The sequence below is a fragment of the Rhinoderma darwinii genome, chromosome 11, assembly GCF_050947455.1.
Source record: "Rhinoderma darwinii isolate aRhiDar2 chromosome 11, aRhiDar2.hap1, whole genome shotgun sequence".
Lineage (NCBI taxonomy): Eukaryota > Metazoa > Chordata > Amphibia > Anura > Rhinodermatidae > Rhinoderma > Rhinoderma darwinii.
Window position 1 is genome coordinate 86995984 of NC_134697.1, and position 14068 is coordinate 87010051.

The 14068-nt window shown below is 49.9% G+C and overlaps 2 protein-coding genes and 1 pseudogene across 2 annotated transcripts; 1 reads left to right on the top strand and 2 right to left on the bottom strand.

Annotated features, from left to right (window-relative positions):
• Positions 1-193: 193 nt before the first annotated feature.
• On the bottom strand, positions 194-586 carry LOC142663777 (histone H2A type 1-like). The gene has a single exon (XM_075842611.1). The coding sequence runs from the start codon at positions 584-586 to the stop codon at positions 194-196; it is 393 nt and encodes a 130-aa protein (XP_075698726.1).
• A 7391-nt stretch (positions 587-7977) lies between these two features.
• On the bottom strand, positions 7978-8358 carry LOC142662994 (histone H2B 1.2-like). The gene has a single exon (XM_075841287.1). The coding sequence runs from the start codon at positions 8356-8358 to the stop codon at positions 7978-7980; it is 381 nt and encodes a 126-aa protein (XP_075697402.1).
• A 319-nt stretch (positions 8359-8677) lies between these two features.
• LOC142663778 (histone H2A type 1-like) lies at positions 8678-9069 on the top strand (annotated as a pseudogene).
• Positions 9070-14068: the final 4999 nt, after the last annotated feature.

Sequence of the window (14068 nt, forward strand, 5' to 3'; positions counted from 1 at the left end):
AATTCCCCGCGGTATATGAATTCGTAATTGAGATTATCGCCCCCTCCTGCTGGCTAGATTTCTGTACAAGCAGAGCCACTTATCTGGCGCAGAACGTTTACATATCGGAGATCAGCGGTGAGAGCTGTGTTCTAAGGATCACGTGGGCAGCTCTTAAAAGAGCCTTTGTGGTTAAATGTGGGATAAGCGGCGTTCACTTGCTCTTGGCGCTTTTGCTGCTCTCGGTCTCCTTAGGCAGCAGAACGGCCTGGATGTTGGGCAGGACGCCTCCCTGAGCGATGGTCACACCACCCAGCAGTTTGTTGAGCTCCTCGTCATTGCGCACTGCCAGCTGCAGGTGACGGGGGATGATTCGGGTCTTCTTGTTGTCCCGGGCGGCATTTCCGGCCAGTTCCAGGATCTCAGCGCTCAGATATTCCAACACAGCAGCCAGGTAGACCGGAGCGCCGGCGCCGACCCTCTCAGCGTAGTTGCCCTTGCGGAGAAGTCTCTGCACACGACCGACAGGGAACTGAAGTCTTGCCCGGGATGAGCGGGTCTTGACTTTAGCCCGCACTTTGCCTCCTTGCATTCCTCTTCCAGACATGTCTATTATCTGATCAGATCTAACGGCTGTGCTCCGACCGTCACTTCTTATACCCGGATGGAGCAGAGGGCTTCTTCTCTGATTGGCCGCATCTAAAACTTGTATTCAACGCCAGACACTGTAGCCAATGAGGATGTAGAATATTTCTATAGACTCGCAGATAACACCACGCCCCCTCCTCCGTCTCTACCAATAGGAACATCTCCCGCCTGAACTCGAATGGAGCAGGAATAAAGCAGCAGCGGCGGATTCTTCTCATTAGGCTCCAAGTAATGTGCCCCGTCCCTGCAGTAAGAACCCAAAGGCTCTTCTAAGAGCCCCCCACCAAGTCTACAACAGAGCTGCCGCCTCCATCTTGTGCTTATTCGTGCGCATGTCTTTATTCCCGCTGGTCTCCCATGTCAGGAAGAGTCGTTAAGTCCGTGCAGCCGCTCCTTCGTGCTGCAGGATATGGGGGAACATTCCCGGGTGTGATAGCGCAGAGCTGCTGCTGCATTAGGGGCTTGTTATCTGCGGGCTGCACGGGCTGATTCTTCTCCATCCAACTATACCGTGAAACGCACAATTCCAACGTCCGCTACCAATCTCCAGTATAAAGGTGGTGACGTACAAACATGTAACACGTCTTTATTACATCCTAATTACCGGCATTATGTCCCTGTCCTCTCATGTGACCGGCATTATGACCCTGTTCCCTCATATGACCGGCATAATGTCCCTATTCCCTCATATTAGTGGCATTATGTGCCTGTTCCTTCTTATTACCGGCATTATGTCCCTGTTCCCTCATCTTACCGGCATTATGTCCCTGTTCCCTCATCTTACCGGCATTATGTCCCTGTTCCTTCATATTACAGGCTTTATGTCCCTGTTCCCTCATATTACAGGCATTATGTCCTATGTCATTATGTCCTATGTAGGAGGGAACAGTGACATAATGCCGGTAATATATCCCTGTTCAATCATCTTACCGCCATTATGTCCCTGTTCCCTCATATTACCGGCATTATATCTTGTTCCTTCCTATTACCGGCATTACGTCCCTGTTCCTTCATATTACAGGCATTATGTCCTTGTTCCCTCATCTTACCAGCATTTTGTCCCTGTTCCTTCATATTACCGGCATTATGTCCCTGCTCCCTCATATTACCGGCATTATGTCCCTATTCTATTACAGCGTGTAGAAGAAACTAGAGACGGCTCCTCCAATAACCAGGCGCAGACACCAGAGTCTGCTCCACCTGTATTAAAATAAGCCCTCACAGACAAGAAATAGAGGCTGTTCCACCTGTATTACAATAACGACTCAACACACTAGAGTTTGCGGCTACAATAACCTTGCACCAAAAAAAAATCGGGTATTGTAATACGGGTGGAGCAAACTTTGTTGTTTTGTGCACGATTATTGTAACAATTATTGTAACAGAAAAGTCTGTATTGCAATACCCGGCACAGAGGAGACACCAGAGTCTGCTCCACTTGTATTACAATACCCGGCACAGAGGAGACACCAGAGTCTGCTCCACTTGTATTACAATACCCGGCACAGTGGAGACACCAGAGTCTGCTCCACTTGTATTACAATACCCGGCACAGAGGAGACACCAGAGTCTGCTCCACTTGTATTACAATACCCGGCACAGTGGAGACACCAGAGTCTGCTCTGGTGAGGACTGGATAAAGGGTGGTTATTGTAAGACAGGCAGAGTGATTGCTTGTTCTCTATCGGCGTCAAGCAGTTTCTGCGGCATCTGTTATAAATCTGACTACTACCCTCATCATTGTTATTTACAGATGCCCCATGCTTCCTTCCGTTTCCTAATGTAGAATGTTCCGTTTCTTCTGGACCGTGTGATATTATGACGGGTCATCTGCCCGAAGGATCCGTGTCCCGACTTCCTCACAAGCGGCAATGTCCCTCCCTGTCCGGCAGCCACATAATGTATGAAGCAGCATCTGCACCGACACGAGAGCGGCCTGTAATGTTGGGGTAGGGAGACAGACAGGTGAGCCCTAATCTACCCGCCACTCAGTCCCTGCCTACTTGCAACGACCCGCCCTAGGCGACGGGGTACAACAGGGCGACGGTCTCTACACTCAATAGGTGCACGACAGACAAACAGACAAGGGTACAAAGAAGCCAGGGAAATGGGGAAGTTGCCCGCGGGAACACCGTGAGCAACAAGCGAGGTGAACGAGCTGAGTCAAACCAGGAGATGAGCGAGGTACAAAAACGCAGAGCAGAAGAGTGGTCAGTAAAGCCAAGGTCAATAACAAGCAGAGGGTCAGTAGTTCAAGAAGCTGCAGCAGGGCCAGGAAACCAGCAGAGAAGAATCACAAGCAAAGGAGGAACAGGAAAGGCAAGTATAAATAGACAGAGGGCGGGAGCTAGCTCCGTCTGGCTAGGCTGTGATAGGTTCTCCCACTCCTAAGCCTGCCATCCTGGGTGGTGGAAGATGGAGTCAGTCTCACAGACATAGAAGCAGGTGCAGACTGATTACCTATGGGCGTCGACACAGAAGCTGTGTCTGGCAGATCCTTTTATGAGGGGCCACCGGACCCTTTCTAGGAGGACCTGGTTTATTGGGGAACGAAGGTGGAATCTCCTGAGCAGTACCCCAGCGTGAACATCCCTGGCGGGTACCCAAGTCCTCTCCTCAGGCCCGTATCCTCTCCAATGGACCAGGTACTGTAGGGAGCTTTGGACCATCATGCTATCCACAATCTTGGCCACCTCGAATTCTACCCCCTCAGGGATGAGAACAGGGACCGGAGGTTTCCTCGAGGGAGCCAAGGACGGGGAGCAGCGTTTAAGGAGGGAGGCATGAAACACGTTGTGTACTCGAAAAGACGGGGGCAACTCCAGTCGGAAGGAGACAGGGTTGAGGACTTCAATGACCTTGTACGGCCCTATAAACCGGGGAGCAAACTTCTTGGACGGGACTTTAAGGCGCAAATTTTTTGACGATAGCCACACCAGATCCCCGACCACACACAAGGGGTTAGCAGAACGTCTTCTATCTGCCTGAGTCTTTTGTATGCTCTGGGACGCCTCTAGGTTCTTCTGAACCTGGGCCCAGACTGTGCACAGTTCCCGATGAACGACCTCTACCTCGGGATTGTTGGAACTACCAGGTGAAACGGAGGAGTTACTGACCCGGTTATTAAGGGAAAATTCGGCGAGGGGAGTGAATGAGACCCAATCATATTGACAGTCAGAGATAAAACACCTTAAATATTGTTCTAGAGACTGATTAGTCCTCTCAGTTTGGCCATTAGTTTCAGGATGGAAGGCAGAGGAGAAGGACAGATCAATCTCCAACTTTTTACAGAAGGCTCTCCAAAACAATGAAACAAATTGTACCCCTCTGTCAGAAACAATATTGACAGGGACCCCATGGAGACGCAGGATGTGTTTGACAAACAAGGTAGCTAACGTCTTAGCATTGGGTAGTTTCTTGAGGGGCACAAAGTGGCAAATCTTACTGAAGCGGTCTACTACAACCCACACCACCGACTTGCCTTGAGATGGAGGCAAATCGGTGATAAAATCCATGGAGATATGGGTCCAAGGTCTCTGGGGAATGGGCAAAGAACATAGTAAGCCCGCTGGTTGGGACCTGGGAGTCTTGGACCTAGCACATACTTCACAAGTGGCGACATAGGCCTTAACGTCTTTAAGCAACCCAGGCCACCAATAGTCTCTGGCGATGAGCTGCTTGGTACCCAGGATGCCTGGATGGCCAGATAGTGCGGAGTCATGATTTTCCCTAAGTACCCTTAGCCGGAATTGCAGGGGAACAAACAGCTTGTTCTCGGGAAGGTTCCCGGGAGCTGAACCTTGATCAGCCACAATTTCAGAGACTAAATCAGAATCAATAGAGGAAATGATTATACCTGGAGGCAAAATACAAGCAGGATCTTCCTCCGAAGGAGGGCTGGCCATGAAGCTACGCGACAGTGCATCAGCAATAATATTTTTAGACCCAGCCCTATAGGTGACCAAAAAGTTGAATCTGGTAAAAAATAACGCCGATCGAGCTTGTCTTGGGTTTAGCCTCCGGGCAGATTCTAGGAAAACCAGATTCTTGTGGTCGGTAAGGACCGTTACCTGGTGCCTTGCCCCCTCCAGGAAGTGGCGCCACTCTTCAAATGCCCATTTAATGGCTAAGAGTTTGCGGTTGTCAATATCATAGTTACTTTCAGGGGGCGAAAACTTTCTGGAAAAGTAGGCACAGGGACGGAGATGGGTGAGGGACCTGGTACCCTGGGACAAGACAGCCCCCACTCCCACCTCGGACGCGTCAACCTCCACGATAAATTGCTCCATTTGGTTGGGCTGAACCAGCACTGGGGCCGAGATAAAGCACTTCTTAAGGACCTCAAAAGCCTGGACAGCCTCAGGAGGCCAGTGGAGGAGATCAGCACCTTTGCGAGTGAGATCCGTAAGAGGCTTAGCGATGACCGAGAAGTTAGCAATAAATCTGCTGTAATAATTAGCGAACCCCAGGAAGCACTGTAACGCCTTCAGGGAGGCCGGTTGGACCCATTCCGCCACAGCCTGGACCTTGGCGGTGTCCATGCGGAACTCATGAGGAGTGAGGATTTGACCCAAAAATGGTATCTCCTGCACCCCAAACACACATTTTTCGGTCTTAGCAAACAGTTTGTTTTCCCGAAGGGCCTGGAGCACCTTCCTGACTTGCTCAATGTGGGAGGACCAGTCCATGGAAAACACAAGTATGTCATCAAGGTACACTACAAGAAATACCCCCAGGTAGTCTCTTAAAATCTTATTTATGAAATTCTGGAAGACCGCGGGAGCATTACACAACCCAAAGGGCATGACGAGGTATTCGAAATGACCTTCGGGCGTGTTAAACGCAGTCTTCCACTCATCCCCCTCTTTGATGCGGATAAGGTTATAAGCCCCCCGTAGATCAAACTTAGAGAACGTTTGGGCCCCCTGAACCTGATTGAAGAGATCAGGAATCAAAGGAAGGGGATACTGGTTCCTTACAGTGACCTTATTCAAGTTTCGGTAGTCAATGCTTGGCCTAAGACCACCATCCATCTTCCCTACGAAGAAGGAGCCAGCACCTACCGGAGAAGTAGAGGGGCGAATGTAACCCTTGGCCAGGCATTCCTGGATATACTCTCTCATGGCTTCACGTTCGGGCTAAGAGAGATTAAATATCCTACCCTTAGGGAGCTTAGCTCCTGGTACCAAATCAATTGCTCAATCGTATTCTCTATGAGGAGGTATGACTTCGGAGGCCTCTTTAGAGAAAACATCAGCGAAGTCCTGAACAAACTCAGGTAGAGTATTCACCTCCTCAGGGGGAGAAATAGAATTAACAGAAAAACATGACGTCATGCATTCATTACCCCATTTGGTAAGATTCCCAGTATTCCAGTCAAACGTGGGAGATTATGCAACTGCAACCAGGGAAGGCCTAAAACCAAATCGGACGATAATCCCTGCATCACCAGTACAGAGCACTGCTCCAAATGCATGGAGCCAACAAGGAGTTCAAAAACAGGGGTATGCTGAGTAAAATAACCATTAGCAAGAGGAGTGGAGTCGATACCCACTACCGGGACAGGTTTAGGCAAATCAATCAATGGCATAGCTAGAGACATAGCAAATTCCACAGACATAATATTAGCAGTAGACCCTGAATCCACGAAGGCACTGCCGGTAGCAGACCTACCACCAAAAGAGACCTGAAAGGGAAGCAAGATTTTATTACGTTTCCTATTTACGGGAAATACCTGTGCGCCCAAGTGACCTCCCTGATGGTCACTTAGGTGCTTATTCTTACGCCTAGGACATTTGTTCACTTGATGCTTGTCATCCCCACAGTAGAAGCAGAGACCATTCTTCCTGCGGAACTCTCTACGTTGTTGGGGGGACACGGAGGCCCCGAGTTGCATAGGTACCTCCGAGTCTTCCGTGGAAGAACGAAGCAACGGAACCACGGGAGGCATCATGAGGGAGTCAGAGGAGAAAAAACACAAAAACGTTCAAGTCGTCGTTCCCTGAGATGTCGGTCAAGTCGTACCGCTAAAGCCATAACCTGATCTAGGGAGTCAGAAGAGGGATAGCTAACTAGCAGGTCTTTCAGGGCGTTCGACAGACCCAATCTAAACTGGCACCTTAAGGCAGGGTCATTCCACCGAGAAGCTACGCACCACTTCCTAAAGTCAGAACAATACTCCTCAACAGGTCTCTTACCCTGACGTAAGGTCACCAGCTGACTCTCGGCAAAGGCAGTCTTGTCAGTCTCGTCATAAATGAGCCCGAGAGCAGAAAAGAAAAGATCAACAGAGGAAAGTTCAGGGGCGTCAGGAGCCAAGGAGAAGGCCCATTCTTGGGGCCCGTCCTGGAGCCGGAACATAATTATACCCACCCGCTGGCTCTCAGAACCAGAGGAGTGGGGCTTTAAGCGAAAATAGAGCCTACAACTCTCCCGAAAGGAGAAAAAGTCTTCCGGTCCCCTGAGAACCGGTCAGGCAACTTGAGGTGGGGTTCAAGAGGTGAGGTGAGGGGCACTACCAGGGTAGCATCAGGCTGGTTGTCCCTCTGAGCCAGGGCCTGGACCTGTAGGGAGAGGCCCTGCATTTGCTGAGCCAGGGTCTCAAGGGGGTCCATAGTAGTGTCAGGGACCAGGGTAGACTAGGTATATGGGCTTATGATTATGTAATGTCGGGGTAGGGAGACAGACAGGTGAGCCCTAATCTACCCGCCACTCAGTCCCTGCCTACTTGCAACGACCCGCCCTAGGCGACGGGGTACAACTGGGCGACGGTCCCTACACTCAATAGGTGCACGACAGACAAACAGACAAGGGTACAAAGAAGCCAGGGAAATGGGGAAGTTGCCCACGGGAACACCGTGAGCAACAATCGAGGTGAACGAGCCGAGTCAAACCAGGAGATGAGCGAGGTACAAAAATGCAGAGCAGAAGAGTGGTCAGTAAAGCCAAGGTCAATAACAAGCAGAGGGTCAGTAGTTCTAGAAGCTGCAGCAGGGCCAGGAAACCAGCAGAGAAGAATCACAAGCAAAGGAGGAACAGGAAAGGCAGGTATAAATAGACAGAGGGCAGGAGCTAGCTCCGTCTGGCCAGGCTGTGATAGGCTCTCCCACTCCTAAGCCTGCCATCCTGGGTGGTGGAAGATGGAGTCAGTCTCACAGACATAGAAGCAGGTGCAGACTGATTACCTATGGGCGTCGACACAGAAGCTGTGTCTGGCAGATCCTTTACACGGCCACACATAGAACAGGGGGACTAGCAGGAGGCCAGACAATAGCAGGCACAGCTCTGTTGTAGACTTGGCGAGTGGCTCTTAGAAGAGCCTTTGTGTTCTTACTGCAGGGACGGGGCACATTACTTGGCGCTGGTGTACTTGGTGACGGCCTTGGTGCCCTCGGACACGGCGTGCTTGGCCAGCTCTCCAGGCAGCAGCAGGCGCACGGCAGTCTGGATCTCCCGGGAGGTGATGGTGGAGCGCTTGTTGTAGTGAGCCAGGCGGGAGGCTGCCCCTGCGATGCGCTCAAAGATGTCATTGACGAAGGAGTTCATGATGCCCATGGCCTTGGACGACATGCCGGTGTCCGGGTGGACCTGCTTGAGCACCTTGTACACGTAAATGGTGTAGCTCTCCTTCCTGCTCTTTCTCCGCTTCTTGCCGTCCTTCTTGGGTGTCTTGGTCACGGCTTTCTTGGAGCCCTTCTTGGGCACTGGGGCAGACTTGGCGGGCTCAAGCATGATAACACACTGCGATCTGCTCATAACTGAGATAATGGAATGCTTTACCCTCCCACCGCTGCTGTATTTATACACCGGCTATGCAAATGAGCAACGCTGCCTGACCGCTGTTCTACTGGAAGAGCAAGTCATGTGACCTATGGAATCATCATAAGCCACTCCCAGTGCAGCTAATTGGTGGTTTCCACGAGTCAGTTCTCTGTTGGTGGCTTTAAATCTATCCAATCACAGGTGCTGATGAGCGGTGCAGTAGCTTATAAAAGGCAGCAGAAAGGGTGTGATTGTTACGATACGGACAGGAGATTTCTCTGCTTTAGCGATGTCTGGACGTGGTAAACAGGGAGGCAAAGTGCGGGCTAAAGCCAAGACCCGCTCATCCCGGGCAGGACTTCAGTTCCCTGTCGGTCGTGTGCACAGACTTCTCCGCAAGAGCAACTGCGCCGAGAGGGTCGGCGCCGGCACTCCGGTCTACCTGGCTGCTGTGTTGGAATATCTGACCGCTGAGATCCTGGAACTGGCCGTAAATGCTGCCCGGGACAACAAGAAGACCCGAATCATCCCCCGTCACCTGCAGCTGGCCGTGCGCAATGACGAGGAGCTCAACAAACTGCTGGGTGGTGTGACCATCGCTCAGGGAGGCGTCCTGCCAACATCCAGGCCGTTCTGCTGCCCAAGAAGACCGAGAGCAGCAAAGCCGCCAAGAACAAGTGAGCGCCGCTTATCTCACGTTTAACTACAAGCTCAAAAGCTCTTTTAAAGGCCGCCCACGTGATCCTTAGAGAAGAGCTGTCACCGCTGATCACTGATGCGTAAGGGTTGGGGTATACAACTGCTGCATTACTTATGACCTACACATTAACTACTGCCTCGGGTAGATGGTGGCGCTGTCCTCATTGATGCACTAACTATACTGTACAGGATACATTAATATTACAACTACTCCAGTGATTCGTGTTCATGATCTACAACTCGCCGCCGACTACATAGTGTCTTAAATTCTATCTTCCAGTCTCAAGAGCTCTGTCACAATTTGGTCCCCCTGGAGTATAACCACCATCATCCCAGGTGTTTAAGCTAAGATTCCATCCCCGCGTCATGTACCGATAAGAGCAGTTCCCAAACTACAAAGGAGAAGTCCTACGAGGGGTCTGCAGCAATGCTTTATATATACAGGAGACGCTATTAGGGTAACAAACCATTCCTCTCAAGGACTCTTAGCTTCTAATTCTGCCCTGGTGTACACCACCAACTAAATTTAAACAAATGAAAAAGGGAGGGGAAGAGAAGGGCAAGAAGCGCACGGATCAAAGGATCTCTTGAATTAAGAAAAATTATAGATCAATAAAACAACGAGGTTAGAGAGGTATATTCTACCTAACAGGGAAGGGGTGAACAGTCCCTATTTAGAGAACACCCCATTTAATGAACAAATCCCATTCAGCATTGTGACTTAACGTAGATGAATGGGAATAAAAGGGAAAGGTACATAAACATTACAACCCAGTTTGTCCCCTTTATGCACCCCACTTTTGATATTTGATTTGTCTCCCTCAAGTACCGCACTATTGGAGCTCTGATATTAGATTTTACTTCTGAATAGAGCTGCATCAATTTGTCCTTTTCATTCTCTGAATGCGTCTCACTAAATGTTTCTCTGCAGGCAACTTCATGCGTTCGTGTGATGAGGTGAGTCCTAAGTATAGACAACGAACAGTGTTAGTACGAAGTAGAAATAGGTGCATTCTGTTTACTGTCATTATATTGCCAGCAGCTCGATTATTCTAGCAGTCGGGCAAAGTGAGATACAAGACAATGCAAGTCGATACTTATGTGGAACTCGGTGCTACAAATTGGTAGTTTGTTTTGAAAATCTCGTAACATTTGTAGCAATGAGAGCAGCTTGGAAAACACTGGCCACCCTTGGGTTTTGCTCTTGAAAAATGCCGTATCAGCTGCATCAGTTTTGTCCTTTTTCATTCATTGAATGCGTCTCATTAAATGTTGCTCTGCAAGAAACTGCACGCGTTACTGTAATAAAGTGAGCCCTATATAGGGACAGCAGACAGATTCATTATTAGTACTAGAGGTGAATAGATTTATTGCCAGCAGCCTTATTAATTGTAGCCGTCCGGCAGAATGAGATACAAAGTAATACGAGCCGATACGTGTGTCAAAGTTGGTCCCAGTAACAGATTTATTGTTTGTTGTAAGAATCTGGTAACATTAGTAGCAGTGACAGCAGCTAAGAAAACACCGGCCCTCTCTCCAAGGATTGCGGAAAGCACGTTGCCCAGCAGCAAGCTGGACGCCGAAGAAGCAACACCGGCAAGTCAGCTGTTTGATCCACTGCTCGTGCGGATATTCAGCGGTGAGTTTCTGCCACTCGTGTACATGCAGGCATCGGCACAAACGGCGTCCGGCAGCGCCGCTACGAGGATGTGTTTTCCTGCCTGAGTACCTTTTTTTTTTTTTTTTTTTTAATAAATTCTTTTATTTTGATTTTGTAGTATGAATATGACAGACAATCAGACAGAAATCATCAGAATACACTCAGATGTGCTATTAACCATGGCCACAGGCCCGATACATACAGTGCATAAATTCAATAGGAACATTAAGGACAACAAGAAGTGCAATATCTCTCAGAGTGATTTTGGAAGGTATGCAGCTATGCACCCTGAACCCGCAGCGATGCATAAAGTTCCATTGCAAAACAGAAATATAGAGAAAGGAAACCAGGAATGCACAGAGACAAAAGGAAAGGAAGGGAAGGATAGACAAGTGTCTGACATACTTGAGCCTAGGGTGGGGGACCCTGAGCCATGATGACCTTGTATTCCTCGGAGGATTGAAACCTGATCCATTCCCGCCAGGTTTTGAGGAAGGTGGAATGAGACCCTTTCATTGATGCTGTGAGGTCCTCCATTCTCATGATCTCCTGGATCTTGTGACACCACATGCCAACTGACGGGGAACATGTCTGTCTCCACAATGCTGGTACACATGCTCTCGCTGCGTTCACCAGGTGGCGGACGACTGAGCGTTTGTACATGGGCAAGGGCATCTCACACAGATGGAGCAGAAAAAGATCCGGTGATCTTGGCAGGGTGAAGTCCGTAAATTTAGAGGAAATGCGCCACACCTCGGACCAAAAATCAGCCAAGAGTGGGCAGTCCCAAAAAATTTGAAAGATTGTACCCACCTGGTCCCCACATCTCCAGCACAGGGGTGAGACCGCTGGGAACATAACGTGCAATCTGGAAGGCACCCTATACCAACGAGACAGTATTTTATACCCTGCCTCCTGATATCTGCTAGCCATGGAAGACTTGTGTGTCATATTAAACAGGCGATCCCGTTGTTCAGGAGTGAATGTGAGCCCTAGATCCTGTTCCCAGCTTAGCAGATAGGAAGGAGGGTGCAGATTAGGTGGTGAGACCAAAAGCCTGTATAATGTGGACAGGGAATGTCGCATTGTGCCCGTACTTGTGCATAAAAGTTCAAACGGAGAACTAGCCCGCGCATACTCCGCTGGATTGGGTAAGCTCACCAGGAAATGTCGTAGCTGGGTGACCTGCCATGTAGAGAAGGGGACAGGGTCTGTCAAGGACTGTATGAGTGTGCTCGACATCCAATTTTCCTCCTGCATGAAATGTCTCGCACGTCCCTTCCCCGCCCTCCGCCATAACAGAAGGGACCACCTTCCTGCCCCGGAGGAAAGGCAGGGTTACCCAAGATCGGGGGAGGGTGACGGAGAAATCTCTGCCCTAGGGAATATTCGCGCCGCTACTGCCAAGGTGGGCCCGATCGTCGGGTGCGTCCGTGCGGCTAGGGGAGTATGATTACCTAACCATGGTAAGGTCTGCAGGGGACCGTTAGGAATGTCTGTTCCATAGACACCCATTCCTTAATCTCCGTATGTCTGAACCAGGCAAGGATTCGTGCCAAGTGGGAGGCGTGGTGGTAGGATATAAAATCTGGAAGACCCACACCCCCTTCCCACTTTGTACGAAAGAGCAAGGAACGGGCGATACGAGCAGGTTTCCCAGCCCAGATGAATTTGTGTAGGAGAGACAACAGAGATTGAAAGAACGGGCGTGTGATGTGAGAGCCTGGAAGAGGTACAGGATCCTTGGCAAGATATTCATTTTGAAAATTGCGCACCTCCCAAACCAGGTGAAAGTACCAGAAGTCCATGTGTCCAGTTCTTGTTTCACCCGTTGAAGCAGCGGAGGGAAGTTCACTGCATAGAGGCGAGAGAGGTCCCCAGGAAGCTGCACCCCCAGATATTTAAGGGAGTCTCTTGCCCATTTGAACGGGAAGGACTCTGCCAAATCGTCGACCAATTTTTGCGGCAGCGAAATGTTAAGTGCTTCGGACTTCTGATAATTAACCTTGAAGTTAGACAGTTGCGAATATCTATTTAATTCAGCCATGAGGTTGGGCAGGGAAATCCGGGGGGACGTGAGGAAGAAGAGCAAGTCGTCTGCATAGGCCGCGACCTTATGAACCCGTTCGCCCAGGGTTATGCCCGATATGTCTGGGTTGGATCGAATATGGCACAAGAAAGGCTCCAAACATAGTATGAAAATTAATGGGGACAGAGGGCAGCCCTGTCTTGTGCCGTTGGTAATTGTGAAGGAGGAGGAGTGATATCCGTTGACCTTAACCTGTGCCGACGGGGAAGAGTAAAGACCTGAAATCCACTCTATCATGTGTGTTCCTAAGCCCACGTGCCGCAGCGTAGCCTGCATAAAGTCCCAATTGACTCTGTCGAACGCCTTTTCCGCATCCGTTGACAGAAAGCAAGTGGGAGGGGTAGAAATGGCCACTTATTACATTAAATTGATCGCTCGCGTGGTGTTATCCCGTGCCTCATGTGATGGCATAAAGCCCACCTGGTCTCTATGAATCACGTTATGCAGGAGCGGAGTCAGCCTCTGTGCCAGAATCTTGGCAAAAAGTTTCAAGTCCACATTAAGTAGTGAAATGGGACGATAATTCTGGCAAAGAGAGGAGTCCTTCCCTTCCTTTGGAATGACCGTAATGTGGGCCCTCAAGGTGTCTCGGGGAATTACCCCCCCCCCCCCCTCAGTAATAGAATTGAATGCCTGGAGAAAGTGGGGTGAGAGTAAGTCCGCATAGGCCCTATAATATTGAAGGGGTAAACCATCCGGGCCTGGTGCCTTCCCCGTGGGTGAGTCCTTCAGTGCCCATGCCAGTTCTTCCGGGGAGATGGGTGCCTCCAGAGCCGTGATTGCCTCAGGAGGGATACACTTCATCCCTGATGACCGGAGATATTGGTCAATCTTTTCCAGGCGACCGCCACCGTCCGCAGAAGGAGGTGCACTGGGAAGATTATAAAGAGCGTGATAATAGGCACGGAAGGCTTCTGAAATGCTTTGTGGAAGCTGGAGTCGGCGATTTTGTGGACCTTGAACATAGGGGACGTATGTACGGGCACGGGTCTTCCTAAGTGCTCTAGCCAAGGTCCTTCCGGCTTTGTTACTAAATTCATAAAAATTACGTCTACATTTAACTATGGAGGCCTTCGCCTTGGCCAGACATATTGAACGCATCTGTTCTCTCAGCTGTCTCAATTCTGACCCCACCTCCCTATCCTGAGTTGCCTTATGTGACTGCTCCAATCTGTGTATTCGGGTCAATAGGTCCCTCAAGAGTGCCGTTCGTTCCTTTTTAAGTTTAGTAC

Bases quoted from the DNA above. Each gene is read 5' to 3' on its own strand.
- LOC142663777 (XM_075842611.1), bottom strand. From the start codon at position 586: ATGTCTGGAAGAGGAATGCAAGGAGGCAAAGTGCGGGCTAAAGTCAAG.
- LOC142662994 (XM_075841287.1), bottom strand. From the start codon at position 8,358: ATGCTTGAGCCCGCCAAGTCTGCCCCAGTGCCCAAGAAGGGCTCCAAG.